Source organism: Chelon labrosus, assembly GCF_963514085.1.
Source record: "Chelon labrosus genome assembly, chromosome: 19".
Lineage (NCBI taxonomy): Eukaryota > Metazoa > Chordata > Actinopteri > Mugiliformes > Mugilidae > Chelon > Chelon labrosus.
The window spans coordinates 5,697,291-5,719,119 of NC_140352.1; the positions used below are offsets into that span (position 1 = coordinate 5,697,291).

A 21,829-nucleotide genomic window follows, 5' to 3' on the forward strand; every position below is an offset into this window, starting at 1 on the left:
GCATTTAGTTGCAAAAAGCATTTCTGGCATGGAAAACAATGGAAAATATACTTTTTAAGATATAGAATAACTGAAAATGTAAATTGCTCCTCATCCCTTGTACCCTAACCTTTGTTAATTCCCTCGTTGAGTGAATTTTGGAGACATTTCAAGCAACAGAAACACAATCTATCGCACTCAGACATTGGCCGTTGTCACATAATGCATGAATATAGATAAAAAAATACATAAATACACTCTGAGTAAAACTAACAAGCCCCTGCTTCACTGTCAGCGTAAGGCAGCTCTGGCTTTGTCCAGGGTACAGATCCAACATTTATTTTTATTTTTTGACAGTAACTCTCATTTTGCAGTTCCTGAAACAACATTCATTCATTTTCTGGAAACTGCTTGTCCTCTGGAGGGTCCCGGGGCGGACTGGAGCCTATCCCAGCTGTCACTGGGCGAGAGGCGGGGTACACCCTGGACACGTCTCCAGTCTTTCACACTCACACTTACGGCCAATTTAGAATCAGTTAACCTAACCAGCATGTCTTTGGACGGTGGGAGGAAGCTGGAGTACATGGAGAGAACCCACGCAGACACAGGGAGAACATGCAAACTCCACACAGAAAGGACCCAGTCGGGCCATGGATTAGAACCCAGAACCTTCTTGCTGTGCTATTATCAACTAATTCTAAACTAAAAAAATAAGATTTTCTGCTTAGGAATTCATTTGTAACACTAAAACCAAAGTGCCTTCACACACACACACACACACATACTCGCCCATTAAACACTTGAGCCAAAACTGAAAAGTAAAACAATAAGTTCTTTATTATTATTCTAATATATGATAGCATATTACAAAAAACAAAGCATTATTTTTTTTTCCACAGTTAAATAAAAATAGCAAAACAAAGATCGAACACAGCAGGCAATTACAGTAGACTGTTAACAAAGTGTCATGGAGGTGGTGTCAAGTCTTTAGTGAAAGCTGAACAATGTCTTTACAGAGACGATATCTGTGCAATCATTTCCCCCCTCCCCCTCCTCCGCCCCCAACAAGTTAAGTAAGACTGCCTTCATCATGGTCCCTCGCCAAAACACGTTTTCAAGACTCACAGGGCTCATTCATGAAGCATTTTGCTTGAAAACTCTTCTACGACCTCCTCTTTTCTCACAGTTATTCAGAAACACAAGCTCGAAACTTTGCATGTAGACTTGAACACCTTACAAAAAAAAACAACGCACAAAACAAACAAAAAGAAAACGGCATCTAATTTACAGTAGCCGATGAACTTCAACCACGTATATACAACCGGGGTTGTAAACATGGTTGTTCCAGGAAAGGCAATGGTGGACTGACCCTTAACTCCGCTTCCATTGTGATGCCCCTTCTTCACAATTTATGTATAACAGCTACCACAGAACCTAAAATACTTTAACAAAAATAAATTCCCCAAAAATAACTTTGGTTTAACTTGCAATGAAAGAAATCTTTCTTCGTGGGAGTGAAACTTAAACTGATATTACGTCTAGGGTTTAAACTAAGGTGCATTCTCCTTCTTCTGGGCTGATTAAAGTAAATTATGGCTGTTTTTCTGCACGTTTAATACAAAAAGGTACCATATTGCTGACCCTTACTAAATTTCACATCAGCAGCTGTTCATGCAGATGAACTATCCAGACTCTAATGCAGGAGTGAGGACTTAAAATGCGCATTCAATCCTGCCCTCGTACCAACAGGGCCAAACACATTTATTTGGGTTTATGTATTCATTGGTTTTTGTGCTCCTTCAATTGCTGCGATTTAAATAATTTGTCAAAAACTAAATCTAAAAATATACTTCCCCTTTTTTCTCCATAAAAACTAGAGTAAAAACCCTCTACCTGGATCCCTCAGATAGTACTTCCACTTTCCAGAAACGTCATAATTTTCCCTCATGGCAGCTGCTGTCATAAACGGAGAGTACATGTATATAGTCGTTAAGCTAGTGTAACGCTGCCCAGACAATGTGGCCTTTTACATGGACATGTGTTCAGGAAGCACGTAGGAGATGTCGTCCCAGGGGTGGCGGTACAGACCCTGCTTCAGCCTCTTCTGGTCCAGGTAATGACCTGAAGTAACGGGACACAGATTAGAGGTCTGGTTTCTGGACAGTTTGTGTCATGGCTCTGGTTTGAGTGGGACTTACCAATGAAGCCCATACTACGGCCAAGGACAAAGATCCCATTCAGTGCACCGATCTCCACGAACTCGTCAGCCTCATCTCTGGAACCAGTTCAACATTCATGTGAGAAACAATACCGGGCAGTGTTCTTTACATTCAGAGCAACGACACAGACACTTCAGGCAGTGGAAATTTCCACAGTGCATCTAAATGCAACAAAACATTTTGTTAAAAGATTAGTCATACGCTCAGATACTAAAGCGAAAGCTGAAACTTCCAAATAGGAATCTAAACTCCACACCAGTCATTTAAAAAAGATGCAAATATTTTATAAATAACTCCTGTTGACACCCGGTGGAGGAGCCGTGACAATAAACATTCAGTATAAAATATCTTCTCATAGGTTGAGTGACACACATTGTAAAGCTTTTAAAATATCCTCACATCATCCTAGAACTAAATTATAATAATGTTTATATACACCGATCAGTCATAACATTATGACCACCTTCCTAATATTGTGTAGGTCTCCCTTGTGCTTCCAAAACATTCTCATCAGAGAATGGACATGGTCCTTCTGAGGGTGTCCTGTGGTGTCTGGAAACAGATTGTTGTTAGTGGGGGGGGGGGGGCCTTTGAGGGGAGGGGCCTCTGTGGATCATCCCACAGATACTTGATCAGTTTGGGATCTAGTGAATTTGGAGGCCAGGTCAACACCTTGTGCTGTTCTTCATGTTTTTTTTTTAGTTGTTCCTAAAGTGTTTTTGTGTGTGTGTCTGTGTCAGGCTGCATCCTGCTGGGGATGGCTGCTGCCATCAAGGAGTGTCATTGCTATGGGGTGGGGGGGTGTCTGGTCTGGTCTAGGTGGGTGCTACATGTCTAAGTAACATCCACATTAATGAATGTCAGGTCCAAAAGTTTCCCAACAGAACACTGAATTGTCACAAAATGGTTTTAATGTTATTCAAATCTCCTGTCAGTGGTTTTAATGTTTTGGCTGATCGGTGTAGTGATGCATAATTTTTGTAAAACTTCACTTTACAACATGAAAAAGTTAAAAATCAAACACTATTCAACAATTTCAAACTGAAGTTATTTGATCCTGATATTTAACAAATGTCACCATTTTCTTCACACCCAACACCGTGGTCAGATTATTCTTACCGTGTGAAGCCGCCACATGTCCTAAGAAGGTCCACAAAGGCAACACCAATAAAACCGTCTACGTTGAGGATCAGGTTGGGTTTCTAAACAACAACAACAACAACAACAACAACAATAGGAAAAAGGAGCTTTAGAGAGCCAGCTGACCTCTTTTCAAAAACAAGTAAAGGATCTCATTCACAAAGTCAAAAGCTGAAGACAAATCAGAGGGTCTAATCTAGAGTCATGTTTGTCAAAAAGGATGTTCTAGCTATAAATGGTGGCTTTTCTGGCAAGTTTAATAAATGAGAATAAAAATAGGTATTTTATTTGAAATGAAAACACCATAGTAAACTTATTTATATAAAAAAATACTTTTGTGTTTGTTTTAGAAAAGGAAAACTTCTCTCAAACTCTTATTTCTTAGTTTTAAATCTTAATTGTCAATTATGAGTTCACAGAATAACGAAAAAAAGAATTCAATTTAACTAACGTAATTTAACTAAATGCATGTGCTCCTCTACTCAACATAAGCTGTCTTATTAGTTCCTGACATGCAGCAGTTGTAGCTGATATCTTTAAAGCTTTACATGCTTCACTCTTGCTGACGTACCTTGGAGGTGGTGATCTTCTCTACATCCAGAGCGTAGTCCAGTAGCTGGGTTGAAGTGAAATGCTGCTTAACAAAGTCCTTCAGAATCTGCACCCGCATGTCTGGATTGTTGATCTGAAAACATGAACAAACCTTTAATTAACTTCTACTATAATCTAATAACAGTTTATAGATTACGATAACACTGAGCTGCTTACAGATTTGACCCTGTGGCCAATGCCCATGATCAACTTTCCATCCTTCTTCATCTTGTTGACAAACTCCATGGGCAGCATGCCGCTGTCAAATGCCTTGCTGAACTGCTTTGCTGCTGCATCCAGAGCGCCTCCAAAACGGTCCCCCTGCATTTTATGGATCAATCATTTGTCAGTGCAGAAAGCATTTTAACACATGGGTATAATCGTCAGAGCTTAGGAGGTAGACAGGTGTGTTTGTGTGCAGTACTGACAATGGTGAGCAGGCCGGAGGTGAGGCTTGAGATCAGGTCTTTGCCAGCGCGAGCACAGACGATCGTGTTGTGAGCACCGGAGACGGCCGGTCCGTGATCGGCAGTCACCATCAGGCACATTTCAATGAACTGGCAGGCGTAGCGAGGCAACCTAGACACAAGGAGGACAAAACAACAAGAAGGTAAACAAATACTCGACATGCCTTCTCATCAACCTGTCGTTCTAACTGTCAGACCAACCTGCGCTGGAACCAGAGCAAGCCCAGCACTCCTCCAAGACCCATCTCCTCTTTGAAGACCTCGGTGATGGGCATGCCGGCGTAGATGAGCTCCTGGCCTCGCTCGTCACAGATGCTCGTCATGAATGAGGCCGGCTTACGAATCAGGCCCAACTCCTGGAGAGAAAAAACAAATGTAAGACGGGTTCCAGAAAGTTGCTGAAGACTTTCTATCAGTCTGTTGTTGTGAGCGTCCTGTGGTTTGTTGGGGGAGCAGCACCAGCAAAAAGGACATAAGTAGGATCGACAAATTGATCTGAAAGGCTGATCATGGTATTGGCAGTGAGTTGGAGACGTTTGTCTCAGTGAGGGACAGGAGGACACTGGACAAACTGCTCTCCATCATGGACAATCCATCTCATCCACTACACCAGACAATAGAGGGACAGTGGAGCGTACTAGACTTCTTTCTCCATGTTAATGGACATTATTGCACCTTACCATCATTCCTATGTATATAATATATATTCTTCCGTCTCTGTTTCTTGTACATTTGTTCATATGCTAATTCTGTACATTTTTGCATACACTATTTTTTATAGATTTTACTTATATTTGATGTAATCTTTCTTTTACTTGTGGTTCTTAAGAGTGTTTTTTTATGTGTGAACAAGCAATTTCCCTTGTGGATCAATAACGTTTATCTAAGTTCTAAGATTTAATTTAATCCTATATGTGTTTAGTATTGCGAGGTTCTTACCCTGGCCCAGGAATAATCCATGGGAACTGTTGGTGGAGGAACCTCCTGTGCAGGAATGATGGTACCATTGGCCACCAGATCATCATAAACAGTCCTGTTTCACCACATATGCAAAGCATTAGCAAATATGCCTGCAAACAGAAGAACCTTTGTGGCGTGACCACGCGACAGTTTCCCCACCTGATGACATCCCCGAGCTCGTCGAAGCTCTTCGGCACGTAAGCTCCAGCGTCCCTCAGGGCCTGGTTCTTGGCTACTGCCGTCTCCGAGGCCTGGTTGGCACAAGCTCCTGCGTGGCCAAACTGAACCTGTAGATGGCAGCATTACATGTTATAAACTACAGGTAAGGACAGCAACAAAATAAGAACCGTGTTTGTTTTAAAAAATACTGCCAACAGACCTCTGAGGCAAACATGGTGGCGCAGGTTCCAATGCACCAGCACACCACAGGTTTGGTTATCCTGCCCTCTGTGATGCCCTGGCAGATTCTGTACTCCTCTGTGCCTCCAATCTGTCAAACATAAAAGAGATATTAAAATGGGAAGCTGTTAAGACAATAGTGTAAAACAAAACAAAAGAGATGCCTGGAGTTACTCCCACCTCTCCTAGCACCACTATCATCTTAACTCCTGGAGTGTCCTGGTAGCGAAGGACGTGGTCCATGAAGGTGGAACCTGGATATCTGGACAGAAACATGAGGACATTAAGGTCAGCATAAAATCCAGTTTTACAACAGATTTTAAATAAAAAAAAGAAAGGAACACATTCTGATACCTGTCTCCTCCAATGGCCACGCCTTCATAGACCCCATCTGTAGTGCGTGAGATGATGTTGTTCAGCTCGTTGGACATGCCCCCAGAGCGGGAAACGTACGCCACGCTCCCGGGACGGTAAAGTTTGGAAGCCAAGATGTTGTCCAGCATGCCGCCCGTGTTGCCGATCTTAAAACAACCTGGCTTGATGCCACCAACCTGGAGGACGACATTAACAGATACGGAGTCATATAACGTGTGCCAACCTGGCCGCTTTCAGCAGAGCTTTGGTGACGTGACGGCTCTCATACCGTGGCAGGGCCAATGATGGTGACGCCTTTCTCATCGGCCATCTTGATCATCTTCCTCGTCTGAGCTTCAGGGATGCCCTCAGCTATGATGGCAATGGTGTGAATCTGAAAAAAACAATTAAATCTTAAGTTTGTGTCTTAAAGTATGAGCTCATGCGTAAACATATTGCACAGCGTGTCCTTCTACCTGTGAGTACTGCATGGCCTCCATTGTGCTGTCGAAGGCTGAGCGCAGTGAAGCGAAGCTGATGAGGACGTCCACCTCGGTGTGCTTCTTCATGGCATCGGCCATGTTCTTGTAGACGGGCAGCAGGATTTCTTTGTGGCCCCAGTAGAACTTCTGTTTGTGGTCTCCACTGTGCAAAACATGAGAAAAGAAATAAAAGATGAATGACTTTAAACGGAAACAGACAAAACTAGAAGACAAGACCGTCGGTACATTTCTTCCCCTTCCTGTAATCAGTAGCTGCAACGGTTTATGTATTTGTCAGACGACGTAAACTCCAATATTAACGCAAATTATATGAATAAATTGAAACTTGACATTTTAAAATGAAAAATAAGGATAAGTAAGTTAAAAACTGCTCGATTATGAAAACGTCTCCAAGTTCTGTTACTGCCTTTTTGCACAAAATCAATAATATCTTAGTTAAATAGCAGTCCTTCAATCATTTATATGTCCTAGACACAGAACCTTGCATTCCTCAGGTATTACACAGCCCAAAATATCCTTAGTTATATCAAGTATATGATCCCAAAATATTTACGGCATTCCCAAAAAATGTGTGCATGATTTACTTCTCTATTCCCACCTTCCCACCCACATGGATATTGTGAATTAGACCGTTTACTCATCATTTTAGGTGGAATAAAAAGTCTAGTTAGATTCTTCCAGGTGTTGAAGGTGCTGGGTAACATACGTGAAGGGGTAGACCATGGCCGCCACCGAAGGTTCGTCCCGGGAGCACACGTAGTCGAAGTCCAGCATGCCCTGCACAGCCCGTGTCTGCATGCCCCAGACGATGGCCTTAGTGTTTTTTCTGAAAAGTGTGGTGGCTTTGGCTGAAGAAAAGAAGAGGCAGAGAGAGAGAGATATACATATATATTTAAGTCAGAAATGGAAGACAAAACAGAACAAGAGGAGGGGAGCTGGGCTCAGGTAAACACCGGGGATGGAGATGGGACGACTACAAATGGGACTCAGTGCGATGGAGGAAGTAGAGAAAATAACACCTCTTCACTGCAAACATGGTAACGATAAGCACAATTTTCACACTTTTACCCAATTTTACAAGTTTTGTCGATTCTTTTTTGATGACCACTCTCATGCAAACTAATCACTCTCTAAGCATTTGTGACTACAACCAAGTTATTTTGTCTACCCCATCCAAGCCACACTGTTAAACTTGGGACCTCACACATTATTTAAAATGAGAAATTTGAGTCACACAGTCTGAAGTCTGAGATGATTCTGCAACACCAGCAACACCCGTGCAGCTGCTTTGTCTCGGATAAGGCAGCCGTCAACTTCTGTCCCTCGGAAGGGAAGAGAGCAGACGTGTATATAGATTATCAGTGTATTCTTTTATATGAAAACTGTTTTGCAAAATGCTTCTATTGGTTTGCAAAAGTTGCGGTGCGTTCTCAGAGACAATTCAATACTTAAAAATTCAATGTAAACCTGTTTAAAATAAACTTTAACTGTCTCTCTGCTACTTATTTGACTAACAGATTTCAAAGTAAACTCCACATACCACAGCAAACAAGCAGCAATGCAAGACAAAACAACCTTGAGAATGTGAGCGGCCAGAATAAGCTGAGGTCTGGTGAAAGTGACACTTCTCTGCAGCAGATCAGTCGTGCTCTGTTACAAAAGCGTGATGTTGCGTTGGTGTAAAATGTACTGAAATCAGACTAGGATGTGCCTGATGGAGGAGTCATGTTTTGGGATGAAGCTTGTTTTACAGATCAGGCATAACATTATGACCACCTTCCTAATATTGTGTAGGTCTCCCTTGTGGTGACTCATCAGAGAATAGACATGGGCCTTCTGAGGGTGTCCTGTGGTGTTTGGAAACAAGATGTTGTTAGTGGGGGCCTTTGAGGGGAGGGGCCTCTGTGGATCATCCCACAGATACTTGATCAGTTTGGGATCTAGTGAATTTGGAGGCCAGGTCAACACCTTGTGCTGTTCTTCATGTTTTTTTTAGTTGTTCCTAAAGCGTTTTTGTGTGTGTGTCTGTGTCAGGCTGCATCCTGCTGGGGATGGCTGCTGCCATCAAGGAGTGTCATTGCTATGGGGTGGGGGTGTCTGGTCTGGTCTAGGTGGGTGCTACATGTCTAAGTAACATCCACACCAATGAATGCCAGGTCTAAAAGTTTCCCAGCAGAACACTGAATTGTCACAAGATGGTTTTAATGTTATTTACTTACTTACTCCTGTCAGTGGTCATAATGTTATGCCTGATCGGGTGTATGATCCACTTTCTACCAACAATATACCAATATGTCTCTTCAGCAATGTCAGCATGAAAGTGAAGGTCTGTTCAGTCATTTCCAGTTCTAAGATATAAAACAGCATCGTTGAAGGTTAGTAAGCCACCACAAGCATTTCTGACAAACTGTGGGTAAACATTACAGAGAGAGAGAGAGAGTGGACAAAAATGGGAAGGCAGAGGGGAAGCAGACAGAGGATGCAGAGGGCAGGAGGACAGGCTTCTCACACCCTTCCATACCTCCGCTGCAGCCTGAAGAGGCTTGAGCTTCTGTGACCCCACAGGACGGGAACACAAAACGTGACAAAATGAGCAAAAAGAAAAAGAGAAAACGAATGAGTCCCACTTTTCATTGAATGCATTTCAATGCACCGTGTGTCATCGCTGGAAAAAACACTCCATAAAAAAAGGCACAGCACAGGAAAGAGCATGCAAAGCTCAGCTGCACTATAGAGCACGCCTTCAGAAGCAAACTAAAAGAAATGATTTTTGTACAGTCGCTGTAATCGGCACTGACCCTACACAGCAACACACAAATCAGTGTGAAGATGATCTTTGCATTTATTAGGCTTGGCGTTATAAAACTGACAATATGTTTAATTTGAGGAACACAACAACCCACAATTCATGTACCCAAAGGATTACTGAAGAACTGCTGTAGGTGTCACACTCCTTTCTAATCCAGATTACAAGGGCGGCAGGTAGAGAGGAAAAAAAGGGGGCGGGGGGGCACACCGGTGTAGAGAGTGTGGGCAGCCGAGCGCAGTGACAGCACGGCACGGCACACCCATGACTTACCTTTACAATCGCCTGTGACCACATTCTTCTGAGGCCACAGGATAGAATGAAGAGTGTCTTAGAGAAACAAGCATGAAGGAGACGACGTGAGTGGAGGGGTTTGTGCAGCAAAAAAACAAAAGAGAAGAAGAAGAGGAGGAGGAGGGAGAAGTGGAAAGAAAACATGAATGCAGAATAGTAGTGACAGCGTTTTGGGGGTAAGGGAGGTAGAAATACAAGAAGCAAGGGTAAGAGAAATGAGAAAGCAGAAGAGTGCATGAGTAAATTAGGAGGAGTCTTGCCTATAAGAGGCAGACCAGACGTGCCCCTGTGTTTATTACCTGCTGGGAGGCCTGCTTTAGACTTTTTGGCCGGGGTGACATCGTTGGACGTCCTGTTTTCTGAGAAGGAAGCCGTCCTTGTCGTGGCTGGAGTCTAGTACAGGCAAAAAAAAAGCAACACAATACAATTTGTTAGCTTTTTAGCAGGCGACATGGTACGACTGGGATTCTTCTTCACAAATAGAGAGTGGTGACGACATAAAGGGCTGGTGTGCTCCCATAAATAAAACCTTAAATGTCAAATAATGATACGCAGTTAAGTTCACAAACTATACAACAAAACAAGTTTCAAAGTTCAAATCTTTCGAAGCTTAAACCGTGTTTAAACATGCAAGAATGAATCTGCCTGCATATGTTGGAGCCATCTGCAGCATCAATGCATCTAAGTTAATAACTCACGATACACAGTACATAACGACAAGCAACATATCATTTAATTGGTTTTAGAGAGTGGTTAAAGACGTGCAGATGTCCTCCTATATTTATCCAACATGTCGTGAAAATACCTTCGCACTGCTGCTGGCATTGAGGAGGAAGTTGGCGGTATGCGCGTCCATCGGGGGCTGGTTAGGGATTGGCCGGTGACCCAGAGCCATCCCGACAATGGCCGTCATGTGGGTCTCGGTTCCAAACACGTGAATGGGTATACCCGTGGTCTTCCCTGCGGAAAAGAAAAAACACTTTAATAGCGCTCTCGTTTTTTTATTTTCATTAACTGGCATCTGAGAACCACGTGTGCACACAAAATACAATCACAATCTAATTCATTTGTTGTTCATGAGTGAGAGCACTACAATCTCACCCACCTACTTCCCCCATCACCCTCAGCCCCTCTTGGTAGTTGGGTCCTCCACGTCGAACAAAGATGGTGACCTCGTGTTCCTTCAGAGGACCTTGGTAATCTTTAATGGCCCTGACAATGCCCTGAGAGAGAAAGACAGACAGCTCAGCTATGTGGTTCACAAAAAAACACAGGTGTATCCACCAGTGGTTTGGAGAAGCAGCATTGAGTTGCAATACAATAGTATACTTAGACATGTAGCACCCACCTAGACCAGACCAGGCACCCCCACCCCATAGCAATGACACTCCTTGATGGCAGCAGCCATCCCAAGCAGGAACAGTTAAGGAACAACTCAAAAAACATTAAGAACAGCACAAGGTGTTGACCTGGCCTCCAAATTCACTAGATCCCAAACTGATCCAAGTATCAGTGGATGATCCACAGAGGCCCCTCCCCTAAACCCATAGGACCCAAAGGCCTCCACTAACAACATATCCAAAAAGCTTTTTAAAAAAGGGCCACTGGACTTGTAAAGTCTCATCCGAGTAGCTCGAAGGGACTGGTGGGAAGTTTAAAAGGTTTAAATAGGAAACTCTGTGGGTATAGCTCATCAGAAACTTGCTTGACTTGTTTCTGATGGGCTATACCCACATAGTTTCCTGGTGGTTCCTGTAGTCTGCAAGTTTCCTCGAGGTCCTCTCATATTCCCGCACCAGTTGAAGGATGCTGGTCACAAAGTTGGTAGCAATATGTCCATGAGTACCAATTGCGCCTTTTAAACGCTTTTTGGCTATCCCATGACCTGGATGACTGAGAACCTTCACAGACACACTCCTCACTGACATCATCCTGTTGCCAGACCACCACAGGACACCCTCAGAAGGCCCATGTCCATTCTCTGATGAGTCTCAACTGTTTTGGAGACCTACACAATATTAGGAAGGTGGTCATAATGTTATGCCTGATCAGTGCAGCCGTGCGCCAAAGAACCACAGGGGGGAGGAACATGTGCAGCTCATGTTTCTGATTTACTGAATGTCAAATTTCAAACTAATCTTATCTTTTTGAATTAGATGTTCAAAAAAAGGTTTTCTGTACATAAATATAAGACACATCTAGTTTTATTACTATAAAAGTCGTCTTAATCACACTATGAAACCCTGTGATAACATTTGGAGTTAACAGTTTACTTTGTGTTGCGTTCCAGATAAACATATCAGCGTGTTTCACCTTGAATGTTGCTGCTACATTGGTGAAGTTAGCAATGCTTCCTCCGATGATCAACACTTTCCCTGTGGGACATAGAGACATATGTTCATACATGAAACTGGACACCCCTGTAACATGGTGACAGACAAGAAGTCTATTGCTGGTAATGTGCACATAGTTCATCCTCCCTCTGCAATGCTTGCTATCCAAGCCCCTATTCACTATGAATCTCACACTCATAAGAAATGTGTAGTTTGTCTGAAAACAACCAAGATCTCATTTGTGTCTTAACTCCCTCCTTTGCCCCGAACCTCCCTTCTTTGACCACAAGCTAAAAGGAATTTTTTGGCTCCACCCACCTTGAGGATGTTTTTCACGCGTCATGAGCGAGAGGATGGTTTTTGCGTAGTCGTAGGTCTGCTGCTCACTGGGAGCGCCGGAGTACTCGCCGTAATTGGCCAGCTCATCCACTCCACCCAGGTCACAGATGGTGTCGCTGAAGACAAAGAGAAGGTTGATGCATTAAAATGTCGCGCCATGAGGCAAAAGTAGTGTCTTTCATTGCTTTTTATTATTATGAATAGCTACTTCATTACTTGTTATTATGAATAGCTGCTTTGGACTCCAACGTCTCATACAAACCCTATAAATAAATCAATACCTGTAGACGACTGAAGCACCTCCTCCGGCCACCATTGTCCAGATCCTGCCTCGGGGGTTCAGCAGAGTCAGCTTCAGACTGGCGCCGCTCTTTGCGTCCAGATCTGCTATGTAGGCCTCCTAAAAGCGTGAAAACTTATCGTTAAGTCTTGACAAATGTCTGCAAATCTACATTAAAAGTGTCATTTTAAAGCTGCATAAGTATACGCAATACAATATATATATGTTTTAATGTTAAAGTGGTCATGAATATTAGTTTGCATGCGATCGCTAAATGAAATTCATCTTAAATTCAAAACATATTCCCCTTAATTCAGCATGTACTCTCACCTCTGGATATGCTTCTCTGCCAAAGGGCGGCGGAAACTCCACATCCCCCCATTTGGCCTTGCAGATATAATCCGCAGTGGCGTCAATCTTGGCTGCCATGTCGAGGACGTACACGCCCTCTTGGGTGACAACTGGTTAAGACGAGAAAAATCAAATGACTTCCACGAATGAATACGTTACACAGCTTGTAAGTAGTAATCAGGGGCGTGTTTGACGATTTATCAGCAGAACACAGAGTAACAGAAACTGTGTGATATGATGAGGTTTACCAATGGGGTTGATCTCGAGGTAGGTGAAGTAGAGGTCCTCGTATAAGTTGAAGAGCCCCACTATAAAACTGGCCAGGACTCTTTAAAAAAAGAAGAAAGTGGGAGATTAAAATCTACATAAATAAGTGACTAAAATTCGTACTAGAATATAACTTAAAAACAGAACGAGCTGTTCATTTCTACAATCACCAACAGACACTGTTCTGCAGCAATGAGAGAAAAAGCAAATGAGTAAACTTCACTTCCGATGGCAAGGTCAGTAGCCAAAAACAAACCAAGTTATTCTGTTCAAAGAGAGAGGTCACCGTGTTCTCAGAACACACTAGTGAAATCTAAATATGTTGAGAGAGGGCGACAAAATAAGCTCAAGGTCACAACAACAAAGGACACAAGAACTGCAGTGAAGACAGAAAAGCCTGTTTGGTTATGTGGCAAAGAATAAAAGGAGCGAATACAAAATGACAAAGGTGGCACAATAAGTACACCGATCATGTACTTCCTAATATTGTGTAGGTCTCCAAAACAGTTGTGACTCATCAGAGAACGGACATGGGCCTTCTGAGGGTGTCCTGTGGTGTCTGGCAACAGAATGTTGTTAGTTGGGGGCCTTTGAGGGGAGCGGTCAGTTTGGAATCTAGTGAATTTAGAGGCCAGGTCAACACCTTGTGCTGTTCTTCATGTTTTTTGAGTTGTTCCTTAACTGTTCCTGCTTGACACCCCAATGAGTGTCATTGCTATGGGGTGGGGGGTGCCTGGTCTGGTCTAGGTGGGTGCTACATGTCTAAGCAACATCCACATGAATGATTGTCGGGTGCAAAAGTCTCCCAGCAGAACACTGGACTGTCACAAGATGGTCTGAGTTATTTACTTCTCCCATCAGTGGTCATAATGTTGTGGCTGATTGATGCCTTTTCTCCACATAAAAACAAAAACACAAGAAAATGCGTCCGTACTCTTTCTTGTCGTCGGGGGCGTGCGTGAGGAGCTGCTCCGTGACCTGCTCCTCACTGAGCTTGTCGTCCACGGCGACCATCAGCCTCTGGGCCTTGGAGTCCACGTCACCCACCTCCACTCCTCCCTCGTGGTGGAAGAGGACGTAGTCGCCCTCACGTGTGGCATAGATACACACATAAAACTCCTCCTCCTGCGCGCACAAGGACACACAAACACGCAGGTTTTTATATGCAAACGGCTTGTAACACATATTCACAGTCGACAATCATCACATTCTGCAGAACCATTCTCCCCACTCTCAGTTTGTTCATTTGAGAAAAGTGAAGAAATCCATCTAGTCGTGCAGGCACACTGAGCTACATGCAAAACACACAAAATAATCTAGCTTGTTTCTTTGGTTAGAGTGGCGCTATGTTAATCTTTAAGACCGTATCTACGATTCAAGGCCACAAGAGTAACTGACTTGGTTTTAAAATAGCAGGACGTAGAATGATGAAACACAAGAAGCTGGCATACACTACCTGCGTGTGTGGAACAAACGGCTCAATGAGGAAGTTCTTCAGCACGCCTTTCGCCTTTCCAACCTGGTCAAGACAAAACACAGCGTCACAAGCTGCCACGTTAGTTTAACCTTGTTGTGCTGAAAAGCTCTATAGAATAATGATTTCATTTTTGCTCCGCACTGGAAAAAGTAAACACATTTTGACCAAAGTGAATGGCGTGACGTAAAAATCAGCAGAAACACATGGTGCGGTTTGGGTGTGCTGGAAGCACGACAACTGCCCGTGCGAAGTGCATGCCTGTGTAAACGTATGTTGGACCAGAATAGACCACCCCCCTGACCTGGCAAGTCTAAACATAAACCCATGGCCTCTGGCAGTGGACAGCGTGCCTGTGCACATAGCAGATCCATACGTTGGAACTAATGGAGCTGCCATTCTCTTCATACGCTCAGTGACATAATGCGGCACACACATGTGGCTTCTGTTATCTTCAGTTATTATGTAATTCTTCGTAGTTTTACATGAAGCAGGGAAAAACAGGAACGTGGAAGACTTGAGCAACTTGAGACAAAATCAGTCTTTTGTCTCAAGTTGCTCAAGTCCTTCCACTTGCTATGGTCAGACGAACGGGTTAGAGCAGTGGTTCCCAAACTTTCTCTGCTGGGCCCCCCTTTGGTACATAAGAAAATCTTCTTAGTAAACTAATTATGTTCAGTGTAACAGGTTTGCGTTTGCGTGGCGGCCGGTCAAAAACCTGTCCATCTCGTCCTTTATTGATTCTTTCATTCCATCTAGACGGTGACACGGGAATCAACTGTCACTCCCATCCCATCCCGAGCCCACAAAAATAATCCCGAGAGAAAGACTCCCAAATCCCGTCCCGCTCCCTATGTTGTTGTCGTCTAAAGTTGGGCGCACTCACCGCGTTGCAGCGTCATTTTTTAATTTAATCTCCTGCTCCGTCACGCTCCCGCCGATTGTTTGCTCTATCCCGTCCCTATCACGTTACCAACAGCGAAATTGACTTCCGTACCGCAGGAATACCGTGACCGCAGGAGTCCTAAAAAATTGTCACCCTCTAATTCCATCCCCCCGTGCAATGGCTCTGCGACCCCACTAGGGGGGTTAGAGCATCTTCAAAACTGCAGCTCATTTAGGAAACTAAGGGACATAGACGCCGTAAGCTACCCTGTAAAAACGCCACCCAAACGCTAGTCGACGCCGTGTTTTTTGTCTGACACATGTTCAGTTAACCTTTCCTCGACGTCTTCCATCTTTATTAATCCAAAACAATCAATATGAAAATTGCGGAGATGGAGAAGCAGCTGGAAACACTAAAGCGGAAACACCCTACTATTAAGCGAACCGATCACAGCTCTTGAAGTCTGCGTCGTGGCGGAGCAAAGTTACATTTCTGGGGAGATACACATCAGCTATGGCACTAGGGTCAGCATAGGGTCTGCGCTGTCACCGTAGCTACAGCATCAAATTGACGCAGAAGCCTGAAGCGCATATTAGTCCCTAGATATCAATCCAATCAAGCATCAGATGCATGGAGGCCCAACCTCGCATCATGCTAACATCTTGGTGCCAGACACCACAACACACCTTCAGAGGTCTAGAAGAGTCCGTGCATTTACGATTCAGGGTGGACCTAGACAATATTAGGTCATAATAATATGGCTGATCTGTGTATACTACCATTAAATCTGCTGTTATGTCCCAGATTTTCATTATGAGGGTAAAAAGTTGTATCTCATACAGATTTCAAAGCCCAAGGAAGCTGGTACATCAGCAGAGATGGTCATAGATTATTTATCTGAGCAGATTCAGACACAGATGTGGTAGTTTTTCTTTTCTTTGTCTGGATAATAAAGACGGCTAAACAATAATTAAAGCCAGCTTCAAACAAATATTACTTTTGCATGAGAAAAAAAAAAACATAAAGAGCACGAAAGAGAGAACAAACTTTTGCAGATTTGCACTTCTTGTTGCATTTCAGTGCCTATTTCTGGTTTATAACAAGCACATTTCTAATGTTTATCTAATGATTGTCATAACAACCAGTAAGTTTCACATAAAATCCTTCCTCGCAGGAATGTGTGGTATTTTTGTGGCTGATAAAGCTCCACTAGTCGTGATAGCGGGGACCTCTTGGCTCATATTTTATTCCTTCAAAAAAAAGGTAAAGCTGGGTTTATTTCCGGTGGACTCACAGTGGTCTCCGTCATGAGGCGTCCCTTGAGCCACTCCTGGACGCCCTGCAGGTCTAGGTCGATCCCCACCAACCCGAGCTTCCCGCGCCGCTTGATCAGTTGATCCGGCTTCACCACCAGCCGCTGCAGAAGAGAGAGCGGAAAGAAACATCCCACAGATATAAAAAAAATCATAAAAGCCGCAGAATCTAGTCAAACAAGAGTCATGGAGACAAATGTGCATATAAAGTCACAGTGAAATGACCTCTATAACGGTAATGACATAACATCCTGCAAATTATGTGCACATAGAGACTGAGTAACACCGTGATGGGCCTTGTGATTTTAATTATCGCACACCAGCCAGGGAAGGAAGTAAACAAAGACAGGCTAGTGGACGGCTGTGTGGTGCCCGTCCTGGTGTTCTTACCTCCGTCAGCAGCCATGGATGCTCCTGTGTGAGGCGGTCCCAGTTGGTCTCAGCAGTTACATTAGCATAGCGCAAGCGGTTGTGCACGGGCGCCGAGGTGCTGATGTACTTGTACAAGAACGCTTTCCCCGTCTGCTCTGAGATGGCTTTCGCCGACATGGCAGCGCTGGACAGCACGGGACCTTTAGGAGGAGGAGGAGGAGGAGAAGGAGGAGGCTAATGGTCAATTTCACAGAGTCACCACGGGATCATATGACTTTATTGTTAGAAGAAAAACAAAAAGACACACAGATGCATTTTTAAACCTAGACAGGGACAACTTTTTAAGCCCACGCCTCTGTCTTATTAAATCAGCTGCACACAAACAACTCTTCAACCTCTATTTGTGGATTAAAGGCTTCAGTGCTATCAACTGGTGTTTCTAACCACGGCTAACAACAACAACAACAAGCTTGGTTTTTACAAGTCACTGCACAGGGACGCCGTCAACTAAGGTGTCACGAGATTAACGTAACACAGCATGGAGAGTCCAGCACGTGTGTCATGAACTGAGCCAGGATGAGCGAATGAATGCACAGCCCTGTCACAGTGAAGCACAGAGGTGGAGACATCCGAGTGCAAAGGTGTGACAGATATAGATGACACTGGGTTCGTGCCAAAATACTGGATGACAGCCAGCCAGCCTCCTGACACCTGGCAGCAGAAGGAATATACCTGCATGATAGTAAATATACCTGCATGACAAACACACAAGACTTTCTTTTAAAAGTTGAACTTATGACCTGTCAAGCATGTTGTCGGCCATGAATCACCTCTGGGGTATTTAAAGATGAAAAGTAGAGCAAATATGAGCAAACAGCGTACAGCTCAGCTTAGAAAATAATGCAAAACACACTAAGGTGATGCATTATTTAATTATTTGACGTGTCAGTGATATCGCAACAAGAATGATCTAAGGTTTGTTGCATACTGCAGCTGTACAGTACAGCCTTTGCTAAAAATACAGCCTAACTGGGATAAACTGTAGATAAAATACATTTGACAGGCAATGAGAGCTAATTAAAAACAAACATAAACATTACATTTGTCTTGGTTAGGAAGGATGCTACGCGTTAGACACATGCTATAAAATCCTACATTTACCAGCTCATCAATCGGTTAAACCTCTGCTCTGATAAGAGGGCTTTAATGCATTCATTCATTCATTTTAAAGAAAAGTTTCTCTGTTTGGGGCGAAACCAACAAGCCACTGGTAAAAAAAACTAAGATTAAAAAGACATACTGACAATTTTTCTTGTATATTCTTGTATTTTTCCTTTTTTGTTTTGAAGCAGAAGCTGCATATCAGTCATTTTTATCTCCTCAGAGTCATAGGGGCTTGATATGTATATATAACATCGGTATGTTGCCAAACCTGCTCAGCCACCTCCGCCCCAACTAAAATAAAACTTCATGAAGGTTACGGGACTTTTTTTTTTTTTTTTTTTTTTCTCGTTTTCATTTTCATTTTGGAGGCTGTGGTTTGTCGTACTACTGAACTGTGGTGTAGCGACACGTGTTTCTATCAACTCCACTTTTAGTCAGTGGGCTAGGCTAAATACCAGAATCATTTTTTTTTTTTTTTTTTTGTGTTTAACACAGTTTAACAGCACCACAACGAGCTGCATACCGCAAAATGATCATCCAGTCGAATTACCACCCTAAACTAAACATTATGACCACCATAAAGATGGATTTAACGCAGGACTAGTGCACCTAAAGGCACATGCTTACGAGTTTATATGCATGTATGAACGTATTTATGTGCATACATCTATGAATACCGAGCTATATATTAATATTTGTATTACACTTGTTTTTTTTTTTTTATATTTACTATTATTGCAGGCTGCTTGTTCCTTATTATTGGGTTAATTTTGCACTTTTTTTGCAAGATGCCAAACTGCATTTCGTTCTGCATGTACCTGTGCGATGTGCAATGACGATAAAGTTGAATCTAATCTAATGTTTCTGCAACTGGGTGCAAATAATTAGTAAATATATATATATATTTTAGTTTTCAATGCCTGAAAGGTTGACAGCTCTAATTTAAAGGAGAAGCAAGAAACTTCAGCATCAACCATCCAGCAAAGAAGCCAGTGACATAAACCATCTTATCTCCTCTGCTTCTTTGTTGCTGATAACATTTATGGCTTGTTTTACAGGATGGTTGTGATGACTAACCCTGGACGCCTGGCTCGGATTCAGCTTTTAAAAAGAAAAGAAAAAGACTATATCCTGTGGCACCATCGGAGACAGATGTCCCAGTATTTAGCGTGACATAATCCACGGGTCCTGTCTATTGTTTGAGGCTGTCGACCCGTGAAATCTCCGTGCAGACTCCTGAGATAAGAGGGTGGGGGGTGAAACTTGATTTGGGGCATCACAGGGGCCCGTAGCTGCTGTTTTAGATGGTGTGTAGCATCACTACCACTCGTGCAAACTTCCACGCTAGCTGCATCACCTTCCTCTAGCCTAACGTATGAATGAAGCTCCTGTGCTAGCAAACACCACACCCACCACTACACACTACTGCAGCCTGAACTAGCAAGCAGAGCAAGTTCAACAATAACTTCATCTCGCTGTGGGTAAATAAGGAACAACTTCCGGGAGAGGAGAATGAAGGGGCTAAGCTTTAATAAGTGCTAAAAATAAATAAATAAACATGCAATCTTTCCAAAGCAAGGAGCTGCAGTCTGAAGATGATGTAAGGTTAAGTTAGCTTAAATGAAATCATTTCAAATGGGCTGTTTCACAGTGTAATAGCAAAACGAAACAAGGTAATTAATGTCAAACATTTTCTTTTTTTCTGTCTCTGGCAAGATGACACTCACTCACTCGCTCTCACGCTGCAGTTTTTTGGCAGGCACACCTCACAGCATCTCATATCCGCTGACAGGCAAAGCTAACTGATGTAGCCGCAGTCTAGCTAGCTAACTGCTACTGAAACAGAACCGCGAAAAAAAAAAAAAAAGAGCTGACTAACGGTAGCACGCGCAGTGAATAAGAGAAAGCAGTTACCTTGACAGTTAAAGTAGCACCTCCTCGTAGTAAAGGAAACGTGTTCGGATAAAAAAATGACAGAGCTGAGCAGTGAGTTCTTATATCGGAGTCAGCTCCTACCAGCCACTAGCGCTGTTACTGTTACTGCTGCCGCTGCTGCCACCTCACTCTCCTCCTGTCGCACCATAATCTGACGACCGATTACACGTCCTTGCCGGCGCCTGATTGGCTTAAAAGTGGTCACGTGGTGACGTCAGTCGCACCGTGGGCGCCGTTGACGAATCAAACGATAAATCAGTGTATTATAAAAAAAAAAAAACGATGCGGTTGTTTTATATAATATCGTTATTTAAAAATCCAGAAAATAAAAACATTTGAAATTTAAAAAATTTAAAAAATTATATTCATGTTTATAATTTATCCCAACTGTGTGTATATAGTGTATATTAATTTCTATTTATCTTGTATATTTGTACATTATGCAAAGCTGGTATATTTTTGTTTAATCTTTTTTTATTTTATTTATTTTTTGCTCATAACTATCTTGCAACTATTTTTCTTTTTGTTAGTATTTGTCAAGAGTGTTTCTAAAGTCTGTATTAGTTAAGTCAAAGCGCAGTATTGTTTTCTTATTATTTATTTTATCCCTAATACACTTTTCAAATCAACATTACAATGCGACTAACAAAGACAAAAATCTGAAATTTTAAAAACAGCCCCGTAAAACAAAATTAAAACAATAAAACACACAAAAATACAACTGTACAAAAAATCTCACTTTAAACTAAATACTGATAAAAGAATGTTTTAGGAAGAGATTTTAATGTGAGTTGGTTAAAAATGATTGCCTTCTCATTTAACAGTCCTGCACTACACCTTAGCTAATGTACATATATATATGTATATGTTTATAATATATTCAAAATTTAATTTAAAAGATGTTTATTGTCAATTCTGTGTATTTGCAGAACATACAGAAGAACTCAAAAGCAGTTTCTCTCATCGTAAAATAAGCAGTATAGATATAAACACTGGAAAAATATTACATATATTTTATGATGTATACATACATACATATTATATAATATAGAATTATAATGTTATGTTGAAATAGCACAAGAAAAGGTTGTAAATGACCTGTATGGTCAATTAAGAGGGTGTGGTATGTTGCACTGTTTAATTAAATAACACAAAAGCAGGGAAGCCTAGCTTTAGTCTAGCTAGTTTAGCTTTACACTAAAATAGGGTTGTCACAATAATAGAACATGCCAGTACAACATAGTTAAATAGTTCTGCAAACCAGTCTCCAAAATGAAAAGTTATTATAAAGAAATACTCCACAGTGAGATTTTGAGCATGACTGTTATATTAGAAAGGATTTGTATTCACTAGTGTACCTAATGAACTGGAAAGTGGGTGTTTACCTTCAAGTAAAGATCCTT

General features: G+C 42.4%; 1 protein-coding gene across 3 annotated transcripts; it reads right to left on the bottom strand.

The window, feature by feature from the left end:
• Positions 1-791: 791 nt before the first annotated feature.
• On the bottom strand, positions 792-20,542 carry aclyb (ATP citrate lyase b). 3 transcript variants are annotated; one of them, XM_084567044.1, is made up of 30 exons: positions 20,406-20,542; positions 17,346-17,527; positions 16,937-17,059; positions 14,739-14,801; positions 14,217-14,407; positions 13,264-13,343; positions 12,995-13,125; positions 12,666-12,784; positions 12,364-12,500; positions 12,026-12,087; positions 10,818-10,935; positions 10,518-10,672; positions 10,012-10,105; positions 9,674-9,748; positions 9,134-9,163; positions 7,319-7,460; positions 6,586-6,754; positions 6,399-6,503; positions 6,110-6,306; positions 5,936-6,017; positions 5,736-5,846; positions 5,516-5,643; positions 5,336-5,429; positions 4,598-4,752; positions 4,358-4,508; positions 4,107-4,250; positions 3,910-4,023; positions 3,318-3,400; positions 2,178-2,254; positions 792-2,100 (listed from the first exon to the last, which is right to left on the bottom strand). In XM_084567044.1, exons 2-30 carry the CDS (start codon positions 17,502-17,504, stop codon positions 2,006-2,008), a joined length of 3,384 nt encoding a protein of 1,127 aa, XP_084423170.1. In that variant the 5' UTR covers positions 17,505-17,527; positions 20,406-20,542; the 3' UTR covers positions 792-2,005. The 3 variants fall into 3 exon arrangements, with proteins under 3 accessions (XP_084423170.1, XP_084423168.1, XP_084423169.1); XM_084567042.1 differs by lacking the exon at positions 9,674-9,748; XM_084567043.1 differs by lacking the exons at positions 9,134-9,163; positions 9,674-9,748.
• Between the last annotated feature and the right edge of the window lie 1,287 nt (positions 20,543-21,829).